At 45.8% G+C, this 27,766-nt stretch overlaps 1 protein-coding gene and 1 non-coding gene across 2 annotated transcripts; both read left to right on the top strand.

Annotated features, from left to right (window-relative positions):
- The first annotated feature begins 1,296 nt into the window (after nucleotides 1–1,296).
- Nucleotides 1,297–26,424, top strand: LOC133386551 (uncharacterized). The gene is made up of 6 exons (XM_061630225.1): nucleotides 1,297–1,476; nucleotides 11,358–11,509; nucleotides 15,596–15,647; nucleotides 19,537–19,597; nucleotides 21,729–22,135; nucleotides 25,487–26,424. Exons 2-6 carry the CDS (start codon nucleotides 11,397–11,399, stop codon nucleotides 25,889–25,891), a joined length of 1,038 nt encoding a protein of 345 aa, XP_061486209.1. The 5' UTR covers nucleotides 1,297–1,476; nucleotides 11,358–11,396; the 3' UTR covers nucleotides 25,892–26,424.
- On the top strand, nucleotides 17,033–17,113 carry LOC133388198 (U4 spliceosomal RNA). Its single transcript, XR_009763681.1, has one exon. It is a non-coding gene; the product is annotated as a U4 spliceosomal RNA (small nuclear RNA).
- Nucleotides 26,425–27,766: the final 1,342 nt, after the last annotated feature.

Raw genomic sequence — 27,766 nt, forward strand, 5'->3', positions numbered from 1 at the left:
GTTGGACTACGATGTGGGAGACCAGGGTTCGAATCCCCACACAGCGATGAAGCTCACTGGGTGACCTTGGGCCAGTCACTGCCTCTCAGCCTCAGAGGAAGGCAATGGTAAACCCCCTCTGAATACCGCTTACCATGAAAACCCTATTCAGAGGGTCGCCCATAAGTCGGAATCTACTTGAAGGCAGTCCATTTCTTTTCTTATGTTCCTATCTGATGATTCTCTTAACTAGAGACGCCAAGGAAGAAGGTAATGAACGCTTAAATGTTACCTCTCCTTGTCAGATGAACAGATCTCTTCTCTTGCCCAGGATGCTATCCGTAGGGTCGCCATAAGTCGGGATCGACTTGAAGGCAGTCCATCATCACCATTATGAGGAAATACATATTAACGGCTGGCAGTACTTTGATATTACAACTTGAAAGTTTTCGGATTGGAACCTCATCCTTCTCACTGTATGTAGTGACCTGGTGGTGATGACTGTATTGGCTCTTGCCGTATTTCAACTAGAAAGACCTTTCTGAGAATTTTGATATTTTTCTTTTTCCCACCTTCTTAGAGAAAGAAGCCCACTTTTCAGAATTTTCTCCATCCTTGTGGTTGTGGCAGCTGTCATTTTCCTCCCACCCCCTCCCCACTAATGCTCTGGAATGATGCTAGGTCTGGGGCATTGTGGAAGATGCAAAATGAGAGTCAGCCAGCCGACACATTTTCAATTACCACCACTTGCAGTGGCAGCAGAAAAGGTGGGGGGGTGGGACAAGAAGCTGTGCTACTGCCACTGCTAATGGTGAGCCCCTTAGTGCCCCAGAAAGTGTTGGTGCACTTCTCCTCCCCCTGGAGAACGTCAGTGAAATGGCCACAATTCTCTGGCCAGAAATAGGGTGAAGAATTTTGGGAGGTCGCTTGCATGCAGCTCTTAATTTAACTCATGGATCAGACCAAGTGCCCATGTAGTGAATCATCAACAATAGCCAGCTGCCTCTGCGGAGTTCATAAGCAGGGTGGGAAGGCGCTAGCTCTCCTCCATAGCAGTGGAGGCACGCTGCTGCTGCACATGGAAGTTCTACTTAGCTATCATGGCTAATGACTTCTTGATAAAACTGCCCTCCAAGGGGATGAAGCCCTGCTGAGATGTTCCACAAGGGGGGAGTGGAGTGCACATCTGTCCCCATCTACCTGCAGAGTACTTTTGCTTTTCAGTTTTTGATTTTGAAAAGCAACATGCAATTGGATGATGTTGGCAGGAAACCATTGAGACTGCATGTTCCTGCAGTTGAGAGGCACCCGCACCCTCATAAGAAAAGCTGGTGCGCAAAAGACCTGCCTTGCAACCATCAAAGGCAGCTGAGATGGGACCTGATCTTCAGAAAAAAATATAAAGTCCAAGCCGAATGAGCAAGAGATCCCATTCCTCGGGGCAGACTGAGGAGGAATTTTCTTTGTTCTGTTGTCCGCAGCTCCTGAACTATTAAAGTAAGTAATCTTCATGAGTGACCTGCTGAACTGTTAATGGTTGTCACAGCTCTAAAACTTGGCTATCCTAGGCTAACTTGATTGCAATCCTAGGCACACTTGCTTGGGAGAAAAATCCCAGTGGATTTAAGTGGGATTTCTTGCCAAGGAAACTCATATAGGGACATGCTGCATATAGGGGCACGCCTGAAGTGCTGCTGTAATTGCCAGCCAGAGATAAATCACTGGGCAAGTTGGGGACCAGCCAGTGGGTTGGGGGAGGGTGTTTTCAGCATTAGCAACCTGTTTTGTAAACAGGACCTACAGTGGTTAATGCTAAACCATTTCAATAGTGCCATCACCAATGTCCTCATGAGTAATAACCCTTTAGCAGTGGAGGCTGATGGCTCTGATGTCGATGGAGCAGTGAATCCACTGCTAAGCACCTTGGACAGATCCTTGAAAGTTGGGACCAAAACCTGGAGCGGATTCACTGCCCTGCTAACATTGGAGCCACCAGCTTCCACTGCCCTTTAGAGCAGCCTTTGCCAATGTGGTGCCCTTCAGTCTTGGGCTGCAGTGCCCATCGTCCCCAGCTGTGGGGGTGGGGATGATGAGCACTGCAACCCAAAACATCTGGAGGGCACCAGGTTGGCAAAGGCTGCTTTAGAGTGAGGGAACCACCATTATTCACTTCCTAAGAAACTTCTGAACGTGCAGTTTTCTAAGGGTTCTCATTCCTAAGGATCTCTTTAAGACTAAGCAGAGCCCTGCTGGTTTCAGATGACAGATCTATCAAGTCCTCACGGGGTTGTTGTGAGGATAAAATGAGGGGGAGAACCATGCATGTCACGCTGAGCTTCTTGGAGAGAAAAAACTGGGATATCAATGTAAATAAACATTTCTTTACATCTAATTTGGAACAGACAGCCATTTAAATGGAGGGCTGTCATCTACAGAGTAGGGCACAGGGACTTCCTAAGAATAAATAGGGATGGAGTTGGATTGTCCAGTCTGTTTTGGCTGGTGTCTCTATCAGGGACAGCAGCACCAAATTCGCCTGTTAGAAGGCGATGAGTGGGTGAAAGAATCATGCTGGTGCCAAAGGCTGCTACTGGCTCCAGTTTTTCAGCATAATTGTTGTTGTTATATGCCCTCAAGTCAATTACGACTTATGGCGACCCTATGAATCAGCGACCTCCAAGAGCATCTGTCATGAACCACCCTGCTCAGATCTTGTACGTTCAGGTCTGTGGCTTCCTTTATGGAATCAATCCATCTCTTGTTTGGCCTTCTTTTCCTACTCCCTTGTTTTCCCCAGCATTATTGTCTCTTCTAGTGAATCAGGTCTTCTCATTATGTGTCCAAAGTATGATAACCTCAGTTTCATCAGTTTAGCTTCTAGTGATAGTTCTGGTTTAGTTTGTTCTAATCCCCATTTATTTGTCTTTTTCACAATCCATGGTATGCACAAAGCTCTCCTCCAACACCACATTTCAAATGAGTTGATTTTTCTCTTATTCACTTTTTTCACTGTCCAACTTTCACATCCATAATAGAGATTGGGAATACCATGGTCTGAATGATCCTGACTGTAGTGTTCAGTGATACTTCTTTGCATTTGAGGATCTTTTCTAGTTCTCTCATAGCTGTCCTCCCCAGTGCTAGCCTTCTGTTTTCTTGACTGTTGTCTCCATTTTGGTTAACGACTGTGCCGAGGTACTGATAATCCTTGACAAGCTCAATGTCCTCATTGTCAACTTTAAAGTTACAGAAATCTTTTGTCATTTAGTCTTCTTGACATTCAGCTGTAGTCCTGCTTTTGTGCTTTCCTCTTTAACTTTCATCAGCATTCATTTCAAATCATATCTGGTTTCTGCTAGTAATATGATATTGGCTGCATATCTTAAATTATTGATATTTCTCCCTCCAATTTTCACACTGCCTTCATCTTGGTCCAATCTCAGCATGCTTACTGGTGATGCCAGGTCTACATCTGCATTTTTTTATTCACTGGATTTTTTAAAAGAAATCTCACTATTTCAAGCTGCTAACAACATATTTAAAATATTTATGGCCTTTATATGCCCCTTTAATTATTAGCATTTCTAAGCAGCATACATAAAATTAGACCACACAGAGAATAAATCAATCAACATTCATCATAAAAATCAAACATAAATCCAAACACTACTTAAAAAAAAAGATGCCTGCCAAAGTTAGAAAGTCTCACCTGTGCCTGAAGTGCAGCAAAGAGCGTGCCGGTCTAATCTCAGGTGGGAGGGAGTTCCACAGGCTTGGCCCACAACAGTGAAGGCGCAGCTTATTAAAATAGTCAGCTTACTATATTGCTTAATGTGAAAAAGAGGCTTCTCAGCAGTTTATGAAGTATAAAAACCAGTTATACAAACATTAAAATATCAACATCCACAATTAAAACATGCATTAATATAATCCCATTTAAAAGCACAGCAATTAAAACAGGAGAAGCTGGTTGTGAGATCAAAGGGGATGCTTGTGTAGAGGTAAGGCTTCCAAATTTTCAGGATGCCAGAATAGGCAGGGGCCTCTTGTATTTCAGCAGAGAGTGCTTGCCATAACACCAGTGCCACCCGTGGCAACCCCACCTCTGCGTCACCACAAGTCGATAATCATCAGGCTGTGTCAAGACTAATCAGGTTCCATTTGTCGATCTTAATGTCATTATCAGGCAATGGAGGGAAAGCTGGTCTTTTAGGTAACCTGGTTCAGAATTATTTACTGCTTTATGTGTAAGTAATAAGACCTTCAAAGTGGTTTCGTGCGTAATAGACAGCCAGTGCAGATCCTTTAGCACTGGTGTGATATGTGCCTGGTAAAGATCACCACTCACAATCTGGGCCACCAATTCCTTGCCTGCTGCAGTCTCTGGACCAGCCATAAGGGAACCCCCCCCCACCTCCAGAGACCACATTACAGTAATCTAAGCATGATCTTATCAGCACTTGAGTCACAGTGGCCAAGCTATTCCTGTCCAGAAAGGGATGCCGTGAATGCACCAGACAAAACAGGTGATAGGCACTCTTCGCCATAAAGGCTACCAGGGCCTCCATGGGCAAAGATGGTTCCAAGAGCACCCCTAAACTGTGTACCTTTTAGCAACTCCATCTTATAATATTACTTATAATGATGTGTATATTAGGAAACAGACAGCTGTATTAGATCCAGATTGAATTATTGCAATGCATTCTACATGGGGGCGCCCTTGAAGACGACTCGGAAACATCAACTGGTCCAAGATGCGGCAGCCAGACTACTGGCTGGGGTTCCATTTAGACCCCCTCTGTAAGCTCAAAAGAAATTGTGACCCCCCACGCTAATTGTAATTTTAGTCTCTGTTAATTGAAAAAAGTGGTGTGTGGCAAAATCACATCTCCAACTATCCCTTTCCATTAAAAGCTCCTTGCAGTTGCTTTCTTTTCTTAATGCAAAGGTTCAATCAATTGGGATCCCCCTCTGCCCTGACAGACTGAAGATGTACAGTCGTGCTATCTCCCAACACCAGTGGGTGACAGTGTAGGACTAAGATCCAGGTTCAAATCCCCACCCAGCCATGAAGCCCACTGGGTGACTTGGACCAGACATGGTCTCTCAGCCTGAGCTATCTCACAGGGTTGGTCAAATGATAAAATGGAAAGGGGGGATCATGTGCACCACCTTGAGCAACTTGGAGGAAAGTTGAGATATAAATGCAATAATAATAAATTAATTAAATACATTTCAGCTGCAGTGTGTGGATCCTCGCCTCAGCCAACCTGCTGAGCTTTTTTAAAATCAGCATCAGCATCATCAAGAAGCAGCAATATGGTAGCGGTGGGGATGCTGGATTGTGAAGACAAAAGGGTGGATAGATTGAGGAGGGGGGTTAGTGCTCTTAGGCCTTGGGATGATCTTCAGAACTGATTACTTGCTTAGTGTGCACTTGGGGAATGAGAGTGGAGCAGATCAGCGCACGCAAACACACCTGCCCCTCCTGCAAGCATCTGTGGGCGTGCATGCATTTGGGCACGTGGGAGGGGGAAACCCTCAACTGCTGCAGCATCTTGGCAAGAAAGGTTGGGGGGCTGGAATGTAGGTGGAAGAAAGGGGGGACACTGGCACACCCACTTAGCCTCAGAGATGGGGGGTGAGCAAGCCCTGAGCTTCCTCACTGCTCCATGGTTCCATCTGGGCCAAAGACAAGATCTGGGCGGCCTGGCAAATAAGAATAATTTTTAAAAGGAGATGGCAGTGAATCAGAAGCCAAGAAAGGCAGACAGGCCGGCTGCCCGGACAGAAGGGGGAAAGCAGCCTTTGCTTGCGGCCTTGCTTCTTTTTGCTTCACAAAAAGCCTTCTCTTGTTCTGAGTACGGGCGTCATCTGCAGTGGCAGTGCAAAGAGACGGGCGTTGGGACAGTGATCCTCTCTTCTTCTTGGTAGCACCTCTCTCAGCCTCCTTGGGCATCTGCCATGCGTGATATAGGCAGATGCCTGCCCTTGGCATGCCTGAAAGACACTCTGGGCTTCAGCAAAGTCCCCCCTTCTAGTTTGGAGCAAGGGGGAGGTGTCATCTCCAGCAGCAGTGGGGAGCAGATAACGTCCAGGGAGTGAGGACTTTTATAAATAAATAAATAATTCATTCATTTCTTTACTGTTCGCAGCCCCCTCTGGATTACTTCATGGCCCCCCTGGGCATCATGGCCGCCAGGTTGGGAACCACTGCCCTAAACAGCTTAGGCCCCAAATATCTGAAAGACTGCCTCCTTCGCTACAGCCACACACACACCAGTGTTGAGATCAGCAAACGGGTCCCTCTTGGTCGTTCCACTGCCTTCAGAAGTTTGGGGTGGAGGGGGCCTGAACGTGGGCATTCTCTGTGGTGGCCTCTACGCTGTGGAAGTCCCTGGCACTTTAATTGTGTGGTTTCTGTTGCATGCTGGAGATGTACCTTTTTACCCTGCCCTTTGACACCCAATATGGTTTTTTTCCAGGACGTACCCTCTTCCTGTGACTGTAATTTGTTTTAACTGTTTTTAATATTGAATTTTAAAGCGCTGTAACCCACCCTGGGACCTGATGGTGAAGGGCGGATGATATGTTGAAATAACAATAATAATGAATAATGTCAGCATCATCTCACAAAATTTCCATTTGGGAGGGGTCTACTTACCTCTTCTCAGGCTTGAACAGGTGCCCTCTGCTGACCTGGATGGCCACTACAAGGAAAATTCATCCATTCAATTTGAGGCAGTGTCTTTGCAGGGAGCTTGTGATTGAAGATTTAGCTTAACCCTTATTGATTTCCCCGATTACTGACGAGGTTGGACACAAGCACATCTTCCTGGCTCATTGGCCAGTCCAAGAACAAAAATGTTTGAATTTCTCTTGTGCAAACAGTTATAGGCACATAGATGACAATGCAACCATTTCTTTCTTTCTTTCTTTCTTTCTTTCTTTCTTTCTTTCTTTCTTTCTTTCTTTCTTTCTTTCTTTCTTTCTTTCTTTCTCCTCTTGTGAAGTGCAAAAATTGAAAACTCTTTGGAGAGCATAGTGTATTATTGCTTTAGTGATAAATGGTCTCCAGTTGAAATAACTGTTTGTTTATTTTTATTTAACAGGATTTATATACCGCTTAATAATCAAAAACTCTAACCAGTTCACACAAAGTAATATAAGATATACATAAGGTGTATTTAATGAAAACAATGTAAAGTATACATTTTATATTTTACTTGCAAACATTGTATGATTTTAAAACCAATGGCCTAAACAACTGCTTACCTCTAGCAGAAGCTAAAGCAGCTGGTTGCAGCATATTTGCTTAATGTACTGTTCTGTGTTTGTGGGTTGAGATGGATGATTTCTATGGGACCCCTTCCAGCCTCTGATTTGGAACCCTGCACCTGGAGGTGGGCTCTGCTCCACTGGTCAGATTAGTCTCTTTTGTTAATCTAACAGAGTGTCCAGGTGGGCTAATGGGTCTGCCAAGTGCCAAATGGGCCAGGGAGATCCTATTGTTATTGAAACTCTTCAGGAGAGCCCCCCCCCCCGGGAAAGAGAAGCTTGTGTTTTTGAGTCTAAGGAAAGGCTGGGAGCGGAGACAATCGGAGAGGCTGGCTCTCAGCAGGGGCGTCACTACCGGGGTGCGGGGCGTGCGGATCGCACCCGGGTGACACCATGAGGGGGGGTGACACCCAGAACTGCCCCGTGCCGTTGCCTGGCAAAGGAGCCGAGAAGTGCTCCGGGTCATCCTCGGAGGCACGCAGGCGGGCGGGCGAGACCGGGAGCAGCGTCGGCGGGGCAAGGGAGGCACGCCGGCGTTACCAGGCCTGCTTCTCCAGCCGGGTGCCCCTCCGGCATGCGCCCTCCCAGGGGCATAGATGGGGGTGGCTGGCCTTGCGTGCATGTGTGATGCATGCGCTCAGCACAAGATTTGGGGGCTTGTCAAGGGCCCCCCGGCACCCGGTCCAGTGCACGCCATCCCTGTCCATGTCCCTGGGAGGGTGCGCGCTGGAGGTCCGCACCCCCCTGCACTCCTGCTAGTGACGCCGCTGGCTCCCGGCACCATGGCTTTAGGGTGCCTCCTGTAAGCCTGATGGAAAAGCAAGATATTGGACTGCTGATGCCTTGAATCCCTCCATCTTTAGCTCAGGTTAGAATGTATGTAAATAAATAAACCATTTTTCATAAAGACACCACAGTCTCCTCTGACCTTCTTTCCAAGGAAATAAAACCCTGGGTAAGCGCAGGAACCCCTGGAGATCTGTCACCGCTTGGAGATTGGGGTGGCGTGCAACAGTACATTATCTGAGAGCACAACTCCATGGCTTGTTAGTACTTGACCTTCGACCCCTAAATCTCAAGTGATAGGAAAGTCCCTCTCCAAGCAAAGTCACCTGGTGACGTCACTAAATCCATCCTGTTTGCTTGAGCTTTAGCAGTGATTAAGAGTTCCTGCCTGGCCTGTAGTTGGTTTGTTTGCATTGGTGCTGCTGTTTCACAGGCAGAGCAGTTCTTATTTTCTTAACATTGTCCCCATTTTTGCTTTTGGGGTGATGCCTTGACAGTAAACGCTGCTGCTGCAGTCATTCTTCATGACTCAGGCCCTCCCCAGTCTCTAGAAGTCGTATCTCTGACATGTCTGTGTCCATGTATTCACATCTTGCATCCACATCTATTGCACTGGATGCAAATGTGCATGCACGTTCACTAAGGCATCCTGTGACACCCTCCCACATTTTATTGTGAACCGTTGGTAATAGATTATAGAACAGGAGTGGGGAATCTCAGGCCTGGTGGCCAAACGCACCCCTCCAGGCCTCTCTACCTGGCCCACAGAACTCTCCCCAGGCAACACCCTTGACTGGCTTTGCTTCATACCTTGAGTGTTTTGGCTAGGTGCGTGCTCTGGCAGGGCTTTTCTGATGTGCTTACCCCACAGTTGTTGCTAGGTGATACTGATGTCAAGAGTCCCGCTAGATGGATGCCGTGCTCTGCCTTCTCTGTGGTTTGACTTTTGAGCACGTGCCACAGAGCAGCTCATCCCCGTTTGCAACATGAGTCGTAGCACAGACCACAGCACAGTGGTGGTTGGCAGTTTGAACACGCAGCAACAGCTTTCTTAGGTTTGCAGCCTCCGTTGCTCAGAGGCACAGGAAATCCATCGCGCCAACCCAAGTGCCTGCAAGTGGTGCATAGGGGCGACGGCATTTTGCACCCTTATTCAGGAGTCTGCAAGAAGGAGCGTTTCAGCCTCCGCTGGTGGGCTGATGATGATTATGATGCACCACTCAGCTAGCTTGTTTAAAAGACATTTCAAATGTGGATTCTGGCATTTGACTGTGAGGGCCATCTTTATTTATTTTTTTAAAAAACATCACTTTCAAGTCTAGCTGACCAATTCAAAGACATTGAATTTTACTGTTTTATCGTTTGTGTGTTTGCCTCCCTGGTCTCCTTTGAGAGGAAGGGCGGGATATAAATTTAATAATTAAATAAATAATAAAGATGAGGTAGGGATCCTAAGGCTAGGAGGCTGAATCTGGCCCTGCAGACCCCTCTATTTAACCCTCTGAACTGTCCCCAGGAGCTCCCCTCACTGGAACTTGCTTCACACCTCACATATTTTTGCTTGCCTGGACTGCGTCTTTTTAAAAACCTTTCCCCCCATTTTTCAAATACAACAATAATAGTAAGAACCAGAAGAGTTCATAGAATATACAGTCCAGTAAGTAAGGTGTACATAACTTTGTTTCATATTTCTTAACTTAAAGTATACGGGGGGGGGACGGGGACCAGAGCAGAATGACCAGTGTAGGTTGCATTTTCAACCCACTTTGTCTCTCCATGAGATCCCCAGCACGGCAGGTGCTGAAGTGGTATCAACATCTTTGGTGGACCATGTAATAAAGTCATACCATTGTGCTATGAAATCATCCTTCCCATTCAAACATCATGCTGCCTGCAATTGTTTCATCGGCATATTGCCAGACTTTTCTATTCCTGGAATGTGCCTCCACTTTCCTCTTTCCAGTTGCAAGCTATAACCTGCCTAGCTGCCTCTAGGAGCAGAGACAGCATCTTTTTTGTGTGGTACATCCTTATTTACATAATTTTAAAAAGTTAATAATGCAAGTGTAGGTGTGGTTCTATGCCGTGCCTGACTATAGTACTACTGAGAAAACTTTCCCCCTGCAAAAGCTTCAAATCACTTCACATATCCCACCTAGGGTTGCCAGGCTCAGGGCCTGAGATTGATCCTGTATCTTTAGGAGAAGAGAAAGTCAGCCAAGTGGAGGTGTTCTTGCAACCCTGTAATGGGAAAAACCACAAGGTGGAATTCTCCCTTCACTCTGCACAACTTTTAAAGATACAGAAGACCTGTTGGAGGCTGGGCAACCAAGAGGTCTTCTGCATCTTTAAAAGTTGTGCTGGGGGAAGGGAGAATTCCACTTTGTGGTTTTTCCCATTACAGGGTTGCAAGAACACCTCCACTTGGCTGACTTTCTCGTCTCCTAAAGATACAGGATCAGCCTCAGGCAACCCTAATCCCACCACATGTGAATATATGTACCCATTTCTCAGCAGCACTGGCACCAGCATGTCAGATTTATTGTTGCATACATTAGACTTGGAATGCATCTTTGAACTCTGATCATGCCTCCTGCGTGTTTGAATGGAGTATAGAGGGTGTGTGTGCATGTGTAGAAATTATTATACTTTGCAAAGGCAACAGTTACGTTTGTTTCTCTGCTCTCTTTTGCCTCTGGCCTCTGCAACTGGTCTGCGGCCCTTCGAAGGTTGCCCAGAAGCGAATGTTGTCCAGCTTCAAGCTGAGAAAGATTTCTCACCCTTGTGGAATGGCCGCAAAATGAGTGGCTCCAGTTCAAAATGCTGGTTGTGATCTTTAAAGCTCTTTAAAGATGGGTGCCTCCCTGCACCGAGACCATCATCAGAGGCCCTTCTCTGCATTCCCCCACTATCTGAGGAGTGGCAGGTGGTGACGAGGGAAAGGGTCTTTTCGGTGGTGGTGTCCTAGCTTTGGAATACTGTTCCCAGAGAGACTCATTTAACACCAGCTCTGATATCTTTCTGGTGCCATGACCAGGCAAAGACCTCCCCACTCCAGCCTTTTAAATTTGTGTCTGTTTTATTCTGATTATTTTAATATTATTTTCATGCTCCTTTTTGAGACCAACTCTTCTTACCTTATTTTGTGTGTATGTTTTATGGCATTTTTAACAGTTCTTTGTAATTGTCCTGTTGTGTTTGAAGGACAGGTTATAAATCTTAGGAATTAAAGAATTAGCACCCATCTTCTGTGCTGTGAAGGCGAACCCCATCCTTGGAATCTGACTGGTTTTTGTGCTTCCTTTCCTCCACAGCATCCTTTGCAAAGTGTGTCTTGCAAGGGAAACCCATTTATGGCTCCAACCTTGGAAGAAGGCGTAGCTGGAGGCTTCTTCCTTTCCTTTGCTGCCGTGTCCCTAGTTGGCATAACCACTTGTCTCTTGGCCCTGTGTGTGCTTTGCAAAAGGTAAGTGCGGCTAGTGGTTCCATGTCCTTGGGCAGTGGAATTCGCTTCGGGTTTTAGTCCAAACTTTCAAGAAACCTTTTCACCAAATAACTTCCTGCTAGGGATGTAACATGTTCTAACCTGTGTTTGCCACTATTGGCACTGTTTCCATTCTGCTACAGTTTGGTTTCTACCAAATAACTGTGTTGTTTGTTTAGCTGTCTGCTATTTAACATAAGTTACATAACATACCAAACTATTTATGTAAGTTACATAACTTACATTCATGTCAGTGCAAAGGAAACATCAAAACAATGGAAAAAAGTTATTAGTTACATCTCATTTGCACACCTAAACATATTTTTAAAAGATGTTTTTAAGATGTTTTCAGTGTTTTAAAGTCTTTTGTTTATAAGATGATTTAAAGTGCTTTTAGTATTTTTGTTTGCCACCCTAGTCTACTTCTGGGAGGTAGGGTGGGATATAAATTTAATTAAAAAATAAAAAAGTGAACAAATACCAGTTGTATTTGCTTGACCGAAATCTGTTCCAAACCACAGATGAACACACAAACTGTTTTTGTTGGCATTCCCTGGATCCCATATGTGACATCACATTGGGACAGGTAAAGGCATGGCTGGGCCAAAAGGCGATTTGCCCCTGCCAAGACCTGTGCAGACCCCCCTTCACAGTGCTTTGCAAGCACCAACAATCCAAGAATATATAGGTAAATGTACTACAGAATGTACAGTTAGGGCCCCACTCATACGGCAGGTTAGGTTCCAGACCCCCGCTAGAAAGCGAAAACCGCCAAAAAGCAGATCAGCTGTAGCACGCGGGTCTGGAACCTAACCTGCTGATCGCACCAGAGGAGGAGATCAGATCTTCCCCTCCTCAGGCGCGATCAGCTCAAGAGGGAGAGTCTGATTGTGCCAGAAGAGGAGAGGATTAGCTATAGCATGCTACAGCTGATCTTCCCCTCCTCCGGCACAATCAGCTGGAGTGCGGGGAGCTCCACCCCCCCCTCCAGCTGATCACCCCGCTGGCGCCGTATTAGCGGAATGCCAAAAAGCGGGGCGCCGAGAAGCAGGGCCCTACTGTGTAGGTCAGTGGTTCCCAACCTAGGGGCCACAAAGTAATCCAAAGAGGGCCATGAACAGTAAAGAAATGAATCATTTATTTATTTATTTATTTATTTATTTATTTATTTATTTATTTATAAAAGTCCTCACTCCCTGGACGTTATCTGCTCCCCAATGGCGCTGCAGATGACACCTCCCCCTTGCTCCAAACAAGAAGGGGGGACTTTGCTGAAGCCCAGAGTGTCTTTCAGGCACGCCAAGGGCAGGCATCTGCCTATATCACGCATGGCAGATGCCCAAGGAGGCTGAGAGAGGTGCTACCAGGAAGAAGAGGGGATCACTGTCCCAGCACCTGTCTCCTCACACTGCCGCTGCTGCTGCTGCCCTTACTCAGAACAAGAGAAGGCTTTTTGTGAAGCAAAAAGAAGCAAGGCCACAAGCAAAGGCTGCTTTCCCACTTCCTTCCGGGCAGCCGGCCTGTCTGCCTTTCTTGGCTCCTGATTCACTGCCCTCTCCTTCTAAAAATTATTCTTATTTGCCAGGCTGCCCAGATCTTGTCTTTGGCCCAGATGGAACCATGGAGCAGTGAGGAAGCTCAGGGCTTGCTCACCCCCCATCTCTGAGGCTAAGTGGGTGTGCCAGTGTCCCCCCTTTCTTCCACCTACATTCCAGCCCCCCAACCTTTCTTGCCAAGATGCTGCAGCAGTTGCCCAAATGCATGCACGCCCACAGATGCTTGCAGGAGGGGCAGGTGTGTTTGCGTGCGCTGATCTGCTCCACTCTCATTCCCCAAGTGCACACTAAGCAAGTAATCAGTTCTGAAGATCATCCCAAGGCCTAAGAGCACTAACCCCCCTCCTCAATCTATCCACCCTTTTGTCTTCACAATCCAGCATCCCCACCGCTGCTTCTTGATGATGCTGATGCTGATTTTAAAAAAGCTCAGCAGGTTGGCTGAGGCGGGGATCCACACACTGCAGCTGAAATGTATTTATTTATATAATTATTATTGCATTTATATCTCAACTTTCCTCCAAGTTGCTCAAGGTGGTGCACGTGAATCCCCCCTTTCCATTTTATCCTTACACCAACCCTGTGAGATAGCTCAGGCTGAGAGACTGTGTCTGGTCCAAGTCACCCAGTGGGCTTCCTGACTGGGTGGGGATTTGAACTTGGATCTTAGTGCAACACTGTCACCCATCAGTGTTGGGAGACGAGACTGTACATCTCCAGACTGTCGGGGCAGTGGGGATCCCAGTTTGATTGGACCTCTGCATTAAGAAAAGAAAGCAACACCTCCCTGTCTGCAGGGAGCTTTTAATGGAAAGGGATATTTGGAGGTGTGATTTTGCCATGTATCATTTTTTTCAATTAACAGAGACAAAACTTACAATTAGTGTGGGTGGGGTGTCACGAAATTTTTTGAGCTTACAAAGGGGGTCCCGTACTCATGAAGGTTGAGAACCACTGGCATAGGTATTTGGGGAAGGGCTGCTGCTCAGAGATAGGGTATTTGCCTTGCATGCAGAAGGTTCCAGGTTCAGTCCCCAATCACATCTCCAGGGAAGGTTGGGAGAGGCCCCTCTCTAAAACCCTGGAGAGCCACTGCCAGTCAGTGTAGACGGTACTGGGCTAGACAGACCAATGGCCTGCCAGCTCAGATATCTCTGCTCCTATGTAATACTCCCAACTGCTGGCACTAGGAGAAGGCAGAGGCAGCTCTTATCAGTTGAAATTCTTAATGGTTCCTTTTTTTAAGGCATGGAATGCGTGGTGCGTTGAATGGTAACTATTAATGGGCTCAAGTTGCAGGAAGCCAGATTTTGACTGGACATCAGGAAAAACCTCCTAACTGTTAGAGCCATACGACAATGGAACCAATTACCTAGAGAGGTGGTGTGCTCTCCAACACTGGAGGCCTTCAAGAGGCAGCTGGACAGCCATCTGTCGGGAATACTTTGATTTGGATTCCTGCATTGAGCAGGGGGTTGGACTCGATGGCCTTATAGGCCCCTCCCAACTCTACTGTTCTATGGTTCTATGATTCTGTTAGTTATTAAAGAAGACAAAGGGGAAGCAAACATTAACTTATGCAACAGCACTCTGCCCCACAACGCTCTGTTAAGTTAGAAGTTGTAACAGGAAGGAAGTGAATCACCAACAACAGAAATGATCAGTCAGGGCAGAAATGAGTGTCTCAGGCTGAGGGGCCCTGTTCAACTGGCAGCCCCTCCTCAGCTATTTTGCAACAGCTGCAGCATCGAACTGGGAAAGGTACTGGAAAGGGCAACCCAAATTATGCAAGGAATTGGAGTGATCTCCTTACAAGAAGGAAACGCTAAAGCAGGAGTGGAAAGCCTCAGGCCTGCGGCCCAATGTGGCCCTCCAAGCCTCTCAGGCTGACCCTCAGAACTCTGCCCGGGCCAGCACTCCTCATTGGCCCTGCTTCACCCCCAAAGTGCTTTTGCCTGCCTAAAATGTGTCCTGGAAATCTGAGCATGCCTCTTGCTCGTTTGTTTCCAGTCCCCTGATCATCTTTGTTGCCCTCCTCTGAACCTGTTCCAGTTTGTCTGCATCCTTGAAGTGCAGAGACCAGAACTGGCTGCAGTATTCAAGATGAGGCCTAACCAGTGCTGGATAGAGAGAAATGTGGCCCTCAGCCTGAAAAGAGTTCCTCACCCCTGCATTTAAAGCATCTGAGAATTCTGAGCGTAGAAACATAATGCTGACTGAGATTTTAAAAAACTCCACTTAAAAGGCTTGCTGGAGAAGGAAGGTCTTCAACCGTCCCCCAAAAAACAATAGAGACGACACCTGTCTAGTAGTAGTAATGGGAGGTGGGGGCAGAACAGTAGGTGGTATCACCACCCTAAAGGCCCGATTCCTCTGTTACACGCAGTGGGTCTTCTGATAAGATGGTTATCAAGTCCAGCGCAAATATATGGACCCTCTGTGCTCCCAGGAGCCTACAATGACATTATTAAACTCCCCTGTGATTCATTCCACCTCTTTTTCTGCCATTCAGGAAAGACAAGAACAGGATAATCCCACAAGATGGTGTGACGCTGGACGAAGGCGTGAGTACAGACCTTTTTTCTTGTTACATTTTCCCCTGGTTTTCCCGATGATCAGAGCCCTCTTCATGCACGCTACATGTGCACAATGTGTGTGGGATCAGACTCCACCCCGGCATCTTTGCCTTGGGCAGGGTGTGTGAGAACATGGGCCTGTGCATTACCCTTTATGTGTGCAGTTGTTCCATGCGATTGGGATCTCTGGTCACACAGGGGTCTACATTGCACAGAGTGCCTATGCATGCACAACTCTACATGCTCCTTTGCACATGCCCTGCTCAATGCATACATGTCGGGAAGTGGGGCCTGCAGAACCTGCTTCTGCCCCCTCCACTTTATTAATTATTGCACTTATATTCCACCGTTTCTCCAAGGAGTTCCCGGTGGCATGGGTGCCTGGTTCTCCAGCTACCCTAGCCTGTGAGAGAATGTGCCTGGCTCAAGATCCCCTTGTGAGCTTCATAGCTATGTGGGGATTTGAACCCTGATCTTCCAGGTCCTAGTCCAACACTGTAACCACAACAGCACACTGGGTTGTGCAGTTGATGTATGCATGGAGTATGTGTGATGAGGCCTTGAGGGGAGGTGAGACTGTAGCCCAGTGTAGAGCAAATGGTTTCCATATGGGATGTCCGAGGTTCAATTTATCATCTCTGGTGGTTACATAGCACATCCCGAACATCCCACCCAGACAGTCTTCATTATTTGGCAAATATGGGGTCAGAAACGAGCATTAGCTGGTGTGATGTTCTGCATAGTTCCAACAGGAGTTGTTTGTGTGTGTGTGAACATGGCCTTAGATGGATCCCTTGAGCCAGGGGTGGGCAGAAGGTAGGATCAGCCTCTGCTGGTAGATCCCTGGGTGATTTGCTGTGTTGTTATCATGGGTTTGTTTTATGGTGTATTTTAATTATGGATGCGTATATTTCATTGTTTGTGTAAGTAGTTTTTATAGTTTGTAAACACTTAGAAGCCCATTTTGGCATTAAGTTGTATATAAATTGTTTAAAACAACAACAACATAATAAGCAAGGATTCTGACTCCCAATAGCAACTGCAAAAGTCTCCCCACCTTCTGATTGGGCTAGAGCCACAACTCATTTGGAACCCCAGCTGCTTGGCATGTAGAAGGTCCCAGGTTTCATCCCCACTGGGAAATGTCCCCTGCCTGAAACTCTGGAGAGCTGCTGCCAGTCAGTGTAGACAATACTTTATTTATTTATTTATACCCTGCCCTTCCTCCCAGCAGGACTCCAGGGTGGCAAACAAAAGCACTAAAAACACTTTAAAACATCATAAAAACAGACTTTAAAATATATTAAAACAAAACATCTTTAAAAACATTTTTTAAAAGCTTTGAAGATATCTTTTTTAAAAAAGGTTTAAAAACATATGCGCAGTGGCAGTATCATAGCCAATGAGGTTAATCCGAGGTGCGATTATTGCTAACTGAAAATATTAAAAAGCAATTCCAGCACAGACGCAGAATGGGGTAAGGTCTCTACTTAAAAGGCTTGTTGGAAGAGGAAGTTCTTCAGTAGGCACTGAAAAGATAACAGAGATGGTGCCTGTCTAAAATTTAAGGGGAGAGAATTCCAAAGGGTAGATGCCGCCACACTAAAGGTCCGTTTCCTATGTTGTGCAGAATGGACCTCCTGATAAGATAGTATCTGCAGGAGGCCCTCACCTGCAGAGTGCAGTGATCAACTGGGTATATAAAGGATAAGACAGTCTTTCAGGTATAAACAAAAGGGAATAGAAAAAGAGGAAGGCCAAACAAGAGATGGGCTGATTCCATAAAGGAAGCCACAGACCTGAACTTACAAGATCTGAACAGGGTGGTTCATGACAGATGCTCTTGGAGGTCACTGATTCATAGGGTCGCCATAAGTCATAATCGACTTGAAGGCACATAACAACAACTACAGGTATCCTGCTTCCAAGCTGTATAGGGCTTTGTACACCAAAACTAGAACCTTGAACTTGGCCTAGTAGCAAATGGGCAGCCAGTGCAGTTCTTTCAGTAGTGGAGTGACATGTTGGTGATATCCTGCCCCAGTGAGCAGTCTCGCCGCCGCATTTTGCACCAGCTGCAGCTTCCAGACCAACCTCAAGGGCAGCCCCACACAGAGCGTATTACAGTAATCCAGCCTGAGCTAGCTGGATTAATGGTCTGACTCAGCTTCCTACATAGTGAGATGAATATAGCTTGGGGGTTGGGGGAAGAGAACCAGGAGTGGGTTTTTTCCCTGTGGCAAGATTGTGAGCTCGCTTCAGGGACTACAAGTAAAATCCTGGGCTGAGATGTGCTCAGAGGCACCCTTTTTCTCAGGGTGTTGCCCCCTTTCAGCTACGATTTTCCAGCTGGCTCTGGTTGGTGGATCTTTGTTGGGGGGTATTTGTTTTTCTACTAGAACCCCAAGTAGATCCTGCAAGTCCAAAGGGCTGCCCATCCCTGCCTTGGCTACTTTCAGCAAGAATTCCAGCAAGGGCTGGTTCACACTTTGGAAGTAAAGCTTTTTGGCCTGCCAGGTAAGCTTTTTATCTCCCCCCCCCATCCTGTGGGCCAACATTGACAGTTGAGTGGCATTCCTGCCGACCTGTCCAAGATGGCCTGTGGGAGTGGAGGAAGATAGTCACCAAGCAGGACTGAACTGGACAGGCATCAGCTGACGCATGGGGAGGTCACTCCTACGTTCTGCAGGGTTCAGGTACACTAGCCAGTTCCTCACAGGGAAGTAGCTTGTGCACCCAAACCAAGCAGAATTGAACTCCCCACACATCATATGGTACATAGGGAGTTCAGTTCTGCTTTCCTGCTGCAGATTCCTTCTGTGTTTCTATCTGCCCAACACCTGACATTATCATCATTATTATTAAAGTTTATATTCTGCCCTTCTTCCCAGAAGGAGCCCAGGGTGGCAAACAAAAACACTAAAAACACTCTAAAATATCTTAAAAACAAAAGACTTTGAAACATATTAGAACAAAACATATTTTAAAACAATATTTAAAGAACAACTTTAAAAAGATCTTAAAAAGTGATTCCAGCACAGACACAGACTGGGATAAGGTCTCTACTTAAACGGCTTGTTGAAAGAGGAAAATCTTCAATAAGCACTAAAAAGACAACAGAGATGGTGCCTGTCTAATATTTAAGGGGATGGACATCACATCTGACATCAGATGTGGGGCAGGTAGGTGTGGTTTGGGGAAAACAGCTTGGTGGGCCAAATTTGGCCTGCAGTCCAGAAGTTTCCCACCTCTGTGCTAAGCTAGCTATCTTATCTATCTATCTTATCTATCTTATCTATCTTATCTATCTATCTATCTATCTATCTATCTATCTACCGCCCTTCCTCCCAGCAGGAGCCCATAGCCTCTAGCTATGGTTAACATTAACCATAATTAATAAACCACAGCTAAAGCTGAGGTATCTGGCAAACAATCGTTTAAAACTCAGTTTATTACATCATAGAGCAGCTGAGCCTTGAGAAAGGCTTGCATTTTCTGCCACTGTTCACTTGTCTTTTGAGCTGTGACAGCTCTTTAACCATAAAAAAAGGAGGAGGTCCAAGTTCACATTAGCAATCAAGGTTTGTGACCTTTAACCATCGGTAATAAACCATAGTTTACTTGGGTTTACACATAACGTTAAGCCATGGTTTAATAAGCCATTGTTTAATAAACCGCAGTTAGCCTTGCATGTGAACCAGGCCACTGGCTGCTCCTGCTTCTTTGTTACCTCCAGCAATCACGGCAAATGTCCCACAAAATCGCGAGGGGCTGCAATGCACCTACCAGGCTCAGCCTCATCTTAACATGCACACTGTCTCCAACACTAGGGATGCAGAGGCCTTCCCACCCCCAATCTTCCCTTCTTGTTTTGCAGGTAGAGATATTGTCGGCTGCCAGCCTGCACCAGCTCAACAGGGCTAATTCCAGGGCAAAAAGTAAGTTGTTGCACATCTCCCAAAGGCTCTGGAGTCCAGTTCAAACCTCAAGATTCCAATCAAGTCATTTGGGGAGCATTTGAAGGATATCATGGAGAGCCTGTGGCATTGGTGGCATAGGGGGCCTAGACCTCTATCTGTGCAACAGTGAGATTTTAGTATTTATTTATTTATTTATTACATTTGTATACTGCCCCATAGCCGAAGCTCTCTGGGTGGTTTAGAACAATTAAAACATTAAAAACAAATACACAAATTTAAAAACACATTTTTAAAAACAATTTAAAAACACATGCTAAAATGCCTGGGAGAAGAGGAAAGTCTTAACCTGGCACCGAAAAGATAACAGTGTTGGCGTCAGATGCACCTCGTCATGAAGATAATTCCATAATTTGCTGGCCACCACTGAGAAGGCCCTCTCTCTTGTTGCCAGACTCCCAGCTTCTCTCAGAGTAGACACCCGGAGGAGAGCCTTGGATGTTGAGCGTAGTGTATGGGTGGGTTCATGTCAGGAGAGGCGTTCCATCAGGTATTGTGGACCCAAGCCGTGTAAGGCTTTATAGGTTAAAACCAGCACCTTGAATTGAGCTCGGAAACATACAGGCAGCCAATGCAAGTGGGCCAGAATTGGTTTTATATGTTCGGACCGTCTGGTCCCTGTTACCAATCTGGCCGCTGCATTTTGCACAAGCTGCAGTTTCCAAACAGTCTTCAAAGGTAGCCCCACGTAGAGTGCATTGCAGTAATCTAATTTGGAGGTTACCAGAGCATGGACAACTGCAGCCAGGTTATATCTGTCCAGATAGGGGCATAGCTGGGCCACCAACCGAAGTTGGTAGAAGGCACTCTGTGCCACCGAGGCTACCTGAGCCTCAAGTGACAGAGATGGTTCTAGGAGAACCCCCAAGCTATGAAGTTGCTCCTTCAGGGGGAGTGCAACCCCATCCAGAACAGGCTGGACATCCCCCATCCCCCTAGCATTATCATAGCCTAGAAGGCAGGCTATCAATGGCGAATCATAAACTTGGAAGAGACCTTGGAGGTCATGTAGTCAAACCCCTTCTCAATGCAACTGGTATGAATGTGTTTTTAGAATCTCTATTTCATCTCGTTTTATTTTATCGTACACCGCTTTGACAGCTCTGGCTGTAAAACGGCATATAAATCTGTAAGATAAATAAAGAAATCGCTACAGGCATCCCTGACAGATGACCCTACTTCAATAACTCCAACCAAGGAGAGTCCACCAGTGCCAGGCCTAAGCAGCTGTCCTGCCCAGCTGCCAGCTGAAGGTCCATAGGTCTATGAAGGGTATTGCATCTCACAGTCTAGCTGCAGGGCATAGATGGCGGCACTGCCTGTCCATTTCCTCTTCTGCCTCAGTGTTGCCTTTGTAGAACTCACCAGGTAGTTTTGCTGACCATTTGGCTCTGGCTCCACCTACCGTTGGCCTCCCCTGCCTTCCACCCTGCCAGTCCCAATAGACATCAGCTGCCACGGCAAGACACAGGTGGGCACAGTGCCTGCTAACAAAAATTCTTTGTGGACTGATATTGGATTGGGGGGGCTGCAAAGGAACGAAAGCCACGTCAGTCTCTCACCTCTGACACTTCCTCATCACTCAAACGTCACCCTTCATCCTGATTGGGCCTCCATCACCTGTTAAGCAACTGCATCACTGGGTCTGCCAGTGTGGTTCCTGGATACATTGCATACATACTGTGCTGGAGGGGTGTGGAAAGGAGCCACAGGGAAACGGTTCTACTACCCAGGGCTTGAATTACTTGGAGGGGGAGTGGGGAGTAGAAGGAACCTGGTTTCCTTCCCTACTGCTTATAGAAGGCTATGGGGGAAGTTAGGGGGTGAGGTCTGGGATTTCATTAAGCCCCCCACCTTTTATTCCATCATCTAAGTACTCTTCATGCAGCTGCATCTTGCAGATAATATACAAGTCATCCCCAAACTATTTTGACTGCATGCACATAACATTTTGATTATGCACATACAAAGCAGCCCTTTGCAAGGGTGCAGCACTTTCACTGTTGCCGCAGTGGGTGGTATCTGGGGAGCGGAGCTGGGCGGGGGATGAAGAGTCTCTTCCTTTAACAGTTCTTGCATCCTTCTCCTCTAGATCAAAGACCAGCCAGTATCAATATCCCTTACCCATTGAGCGAAGACGATGGCACTATATCCAGCTGCAGTTTCATCATTGTCCCCCAGAGGGAGCTGCCCCAAATCCCCTTGGGGGATCTGCTGTCCCCTGGGCAGACTTACTCAAACCTGAACTTCCAAAACCCAGTCCAGGAGATCCTGTACGAATCCGTGACGGGGGTGGAAAAAGATAGGAAGGAACCAAGTTCTGTCATGGAGGAGGAGGTTGTTGGTACAGGCAAGGGAGACCAGGCAGCGGGTGCTGAGTATGCCCGTGTTCTGAAAGGGGTGAAGAAGGACCACCACGCGGGGTCGGCGGCAGGGACCTGTCGAGCGATGCCGGAGGGATGTCCAGCAGGCATGCCTTTGAATCCTCAAGCAGTGCAGGTACAAGAGACCTCCTATTTCTGTGCAACAGAAGAAATCCTGGGGTTATCTTTTATTTTTCAATTAAACTAGGGTTGAAGTTGGGATGGGCAAATCTGTCAACTAAAGCTTCTTACGTTTTTGCTCTCGTCACCCAATTTCTGCCCAAGTTTACAATTTATATATATATATTAAAAGTCCTCATGAAAATGTGTCAACATTTTTGTTTCAGTCTTGTCTAATATACACAATCCAATGTATACGGTCTACACCTAATATACACATTTTTGTGTGCAATTTTGCCTGATAAATACCTTTTTTGCAAGCAATTGTCCCTACTATAATGCATTTTTGCGTGGTATTTTCACTAATATGTGCATTTCCATGCACACTTTCCCCTAATATACACATTCTTGTACAAATTCTTTGGCTGGAGAACTGGATTGCAAAATTTGTAGAAGTGCGAATTTCAAAGGATGACTGCATTTTGGTTGACATATTCATATTTGGTGCAAATTCGGTAGGTTGAGGCTCACATTAAAATGTGAAGTGACCATACTTCTCCCCCCTCCCTATGCTGGAGTCAAGATTTTGTAAACACCTTGCCAGTGATTTATTATTTCAGATTATCCTCTCTCGCACCACCCAGCAACTCGTGAAAGGTATAAAATCAGTCCTGTCTCCCAAAATAAAGATACCTATCTAGGCTGTGTTGAAGCTTGATTACTTATTTAGTCTCTGTACAGCTTCTGATAATGTATCAGGGTCATTAAACAGGGTTAGGGTTACACAGAGCTCCCCAACAGGGCTCTAAGCACAGGCCTGAAGTAGGGTTTCTACTACTCCAAGGAAAGAGGGCTTGAGGAGAACCCGGAGGCTGAATTAGCTGTGCCTGAAAACAGCATGCTCTCTCTTAATCTTCTGCCCCTTCCTCTGTGGACTCAGGTTGGTATCCACAAGAGTTATACCATTTAATCCTTACAACAAGCCTGTGAGGTAGGTCACCATGAAGAATGGTGACTTTGCCCGTGGCTACTCATTGCTTAGCAGGGAATTGAACATACACACACACCGCGTCCCAAGTGCAGGACTCCCTTGAAAAACAAGCAGATAAGCAATAACCTTGTGCTGAAGCACCTTGGACAGCGCCTTGAAAGTTCAGACTAAAACCTGGAGTGGATTCCATTGCCTCACTGACACGGAGCCACCAGCTGCCACTGATAGGAAGCTGCTTTATACATAGAGTTTTGGTCCCTCTAGCTCAGTATTGTCTACACTGACTGGCAGCTGCTCTCCAGGATTTCAGGCAAATGTTTTTTCCCTGGCCCTTCCTGGAGACGCCGGGGATTGAACCTGGGTCCTTCTGCATGCAGAGCAGGAGATCTTGCACCAAGCTACGTTCTCTTCCCATAAAAAGTAGGGACTGTCATGGATCCCAGCCGTCAAGGCGCGAGGACCATGCGTCAGACCCACTTCCCAACCTTAGGGCAATGGGACTGGAACCAAAATATACCAATTCACCCTTGCCAAGGCTGTGCAATCCAACACCAACCCTGCAAGGTAGAAGGTAGGCTGCCACCACCCCTATTACTGGTCCACTCAGAGCTAGGGGAGACTCTGAGCCCAGACAATTAGGTAAACCAAGGTTCAAAAAGACAAGAGCCAAAACTACACTCCTTGTCAGGAAACCTCTGGTAAAACCCCGCAATTGGAATTAAGCTTTTAACTTCTTTTTCCCTCTTTGGTAGTTACGTGACTGAGATGGTCAAGGTGCTGAATTCAGAACCACCCTTTCTCTCAAAGAACACACCAGGTCAAATAGAAGTAGCTTTATTAAAATAGATAAGTGCACATTAATATATAGCAGCAAGTAATCCTTTAAGACTTTATACCCAAAACAGGAGCTTAAGTCAAATAAAAGAGTTCAGATACACAACATGAAAATAACAACCTTTTCTAACCTAATACTTACACATGAGGTAGATGGTTGAAGTGGCATCCCTCCTAAGAGAGAATGATGTTAACCACAAAACAATGGAACCCTGCATAGGTTACCTCCCACAGGCAACACCATGGAACCATAAAAGCAGAGAAGTATGGAACTCTGGAACCAAGGCAGCAGAGAACAAAGGCTATGGGTCTCTAGCCCTATACTTAAGGAAAAGAATCCTAACGGTCCAAGATTAATTGACCAATCAGGAATGGGCTGATGTAACCCCCTTCTAGATGTTTCTCACTTTTGTAAGCCTTCCTGGCCTCCCTCCCAACGGTGTTTCAAACTTCACAGGCCAAAATGACCTTGAGTGCTAGGCACTTGCTAATCAGCACAGATAGCCAGGTGTTTCTTGTTTAGGCTTCTCCTTAACCGTCTTCAGCTGGAAACCAAAACTTGATGTATTATTCTATCAGAGGCCTGCCTTTTCTAACAGTTAAAACTCCCAGAGTCCCTTGCTTGAGCCAAGATATTACTTATGAGATTGTTAATAGCTCATGAACATATACAGGTTCATGACAGGGACAGGGGAGAAATTTGATTCAGTTTGCATTAGAAGGTGGACCTGTCTCCTCTGCATTTTCCAAAATGGCGCACAGACCAAAAAACAGTCATCTCCTGAAATTTGCACTTCTCTGAATTTTGCAGTGCAGTTCTCCAGCCAAGTACTGTGTACAAAAATGCATATGCCTGGGTAAAGTGTGGATTAAAAAAAAATACACTAATGAAAATAGTATGCAAAAATGTATTACAATAGGAAACATTACTTTGCAAAAAATATATATATTAAGCAAAATTAGACACAAACGTGAGTACATTAGGAGAAATTTGCACTTAAAATGCTAAATGAATTTTCACGACTTAAAAGAATAACAAACTGATATGGAAATCGGGAGAACTGAACTTAAAAGATTGGGAGAAACAAAGAGAAGCTAAAATTGACAGATGCGCCCATCCCTAATAAAGAGCCAGAATTGGTGGCTTTTCCCTCTCATAAGTATTCTTGATCCAACACCAGGGTTTATATGTGTGAAACAGCCTGGTGTCATTGCACAGTAGAGGGATATTATGTTTAGCTGTGTAGAGCCCTCAGACTTTATCTCTTCAATCTTGTAGGAAGTCTAATGGTTTTCCAATAACCCTGAGGGATAGATACTTGCTGGTTGTTTTTAAAAAAATAAATCTGTGTTTCACAATCTAAATCCTATGAGACATAACAGACTCTCTTTAAAAAATAACAGATCCTCTGTGATACCCTCTGTGTGCATAATTATAGAAGGCTAGCTGCCTTGTCTCAAGGAATTTCATAGGATCGCAGCCACACAACTGACCCAAATGCCGTGTTGCTCCTCTTCCTCTTCTATCTATTTCCCTCGTAGGTAGAAGAAATGTACTCAGTGGTGTGCAAGGACAGGAAGAAGAAGAAAAAGGACTCTGACAGGTGCAATGAAGAGAGAACATCTCAAGTGGAGATAAGCCCAGGAAATGTCCAGTTGGCTGCCGTCCATCAGCAATCAGATGGCAAGGCAGGGCACCAGCCTCCATCGTTCCAGTCCCCCAAGATTGAACCCTGCTATGAGTCTGTCAACTGTGAATTGTGGGCGGACAGTGGGAGGAACCAAAGCACAGAACCAGCTTATGAGACTGTAGATACTTGCTGGAAAAATCCAAGGAGGAAAGGAAAGCTGAACAGGAACATCCCGGCAGAAAATCTGTATGAAAGCATTGAAAACTTGGCATTCCAGTTTCAGAATCAAAACATGTTATCACATTTTGAAGTCTGACTGTTTTGTTTTGTTTTGTTTATCTATTCAAGTGGATGCTTCCCAGCTGGTAAAATGCACTAGCTGAGCAGAGTACAAACTTCATTAAATGTTGTTGTATGTCAGCCCTCGGAAATCATCAGATACTGACTGCTACCACACGAGAACTGGCAGATGAGCTCATATGTTGACTGCCTACGTACCAGATACAAAGAGCTCCTCCAGATGACTTGTTTGTTGAGCATACATCCTGATTTGCTTGCACAAAGCTTACACAGAGATTAGATTATGTCCAGCCTTTATTGAGGATTCATTCTCATTTGATGATGGGGACGCTATATGACAATCTGCATTCATCTTGCATTCATCCTGATTTGCTTAGTAGTTATACGTCTTCCTGAAATCATTAATTCAGCTCACATTCTTCAGTGCATTCTTTATTACTTGCCTAACTGCAAAAAGTCTATGTGTGTGTGTGTGTTTAAGGTAGATTTGTTGCACCAAGGTAACATAATATATGCTGCCCTGGGCTCCTGCTGAGAGGAAGGGCAGGATATAAATCAAATAAATAAAGTAATGCTTTAATCCACTTTAATTGTTCAAACCTAAATTTCTGTTATGCGTTTGAATCCCTCCCACCAAATACTGATTATAGTTTGGAAGTGACCAAATATTGACTGCCGCTGCAAAACCATTAGATGCCAACTGCTGCTGTTTTGAACCCTGTTTGTGCAATATTTCCACATCTAGATAATATCTGCTATCAAAATTCACCAAAGAGAGTTTAGAAGGAGTGGGGAAGGCATTCTTTTACAGCCTAGAGCTCAAAATACATTTTAATCTTATAGCTGAACAAGTTCTGATGCAGTGCTAACTAACACCACAGATTAATAGAGATCCCAGGGACAGTACCCTATCATCACCCCCTCCCCTCTCAGAAAAGCTTCAGGTCCCACCCAGTACTGTATAAGAGCTCTCTGTCCCTCTGCCTCTGATTGTCTTCTGACTGCTTTCAGCCTGCTTTTAAGACATTTGTTCAACATGTCTTTTGACTGGGTTTTGGGGGGAGGCGTTGGTATGGCAAGGACCAATCAAAAAGCCTAAAATGTCATCATGGGGGGAGGAGAGGAAAGCGAGCTGTTAACCTCAAGAGCTGCCAAAGCAAAATCGTCAGTGCTGGGTGATATTTTATACTCAGAAGTCTTTGCAGATGGGGCTTTACAAGTCTGATCACTTAGCAGCGCTGCTAAGAGCATTTTATTTATTTATTATTTGATTTATATCCCACCCTTCCTCAAAAATACCATTTTGAATACCATCAGCCTGTCGGGCTGCAATCCTGCACCCACTTACCTGGGAGTAAGCTCCAAGAGCCTCAGTGCGACTCCCCCTTCTGATCTGAGTAGGCATGTATAGGATTACAGTGTAAAACAGGAATGGGGAATCTGTGGCCCTCAAGATGATGTTGGACCATCTTCCAACAGGCCAAGCAGGGATGCTTTGATTTGGATTCCTGCATTGAGCAGGGAGTTGGACTCGATGGCCTTATAGGCCCCTTCCAACTCTATGATTCTGTTCTATGATTCTATGATGGGAGTTGTCATCTGGCAACATCTGGAGAGCTGAAGTTTTGCTGAACTATAACTCCCATCATCTGTGTCCATTGACCATGCTTGTGGGGCTGATGGGAGCTGCTGAACCCCAACATCTAGAGGGTCCCAATGTTCCTCAAACCTGCTGTAAAGCTCTTGGAGTTCTTGCTTGCTTACTTCTTTGTGGGGGAGGACGTTGGGGTAAATGAATAATAAGGATTTATAAAATTATTTATGGGGAGAACAAAGTTTTTATTCCCAGTGGGGAATAAGCCTGGCTGGGAGTCCAGAGTCTGTGAGTTCC

Source organism: Rhineura floridana, chromosome 6, assembly GCF_030035675.1.
Source record: "Rhineura floridana isolate rRhiFlo1 chromosome 6, rRhiFlo1.hap2, whole genome shotgun sequence".
NCBI lineage: Eukaryota > Metazoa > Chordata > Lepidosauria > Squamata > Rhineuridae > Rhineura > Rhineura floridana.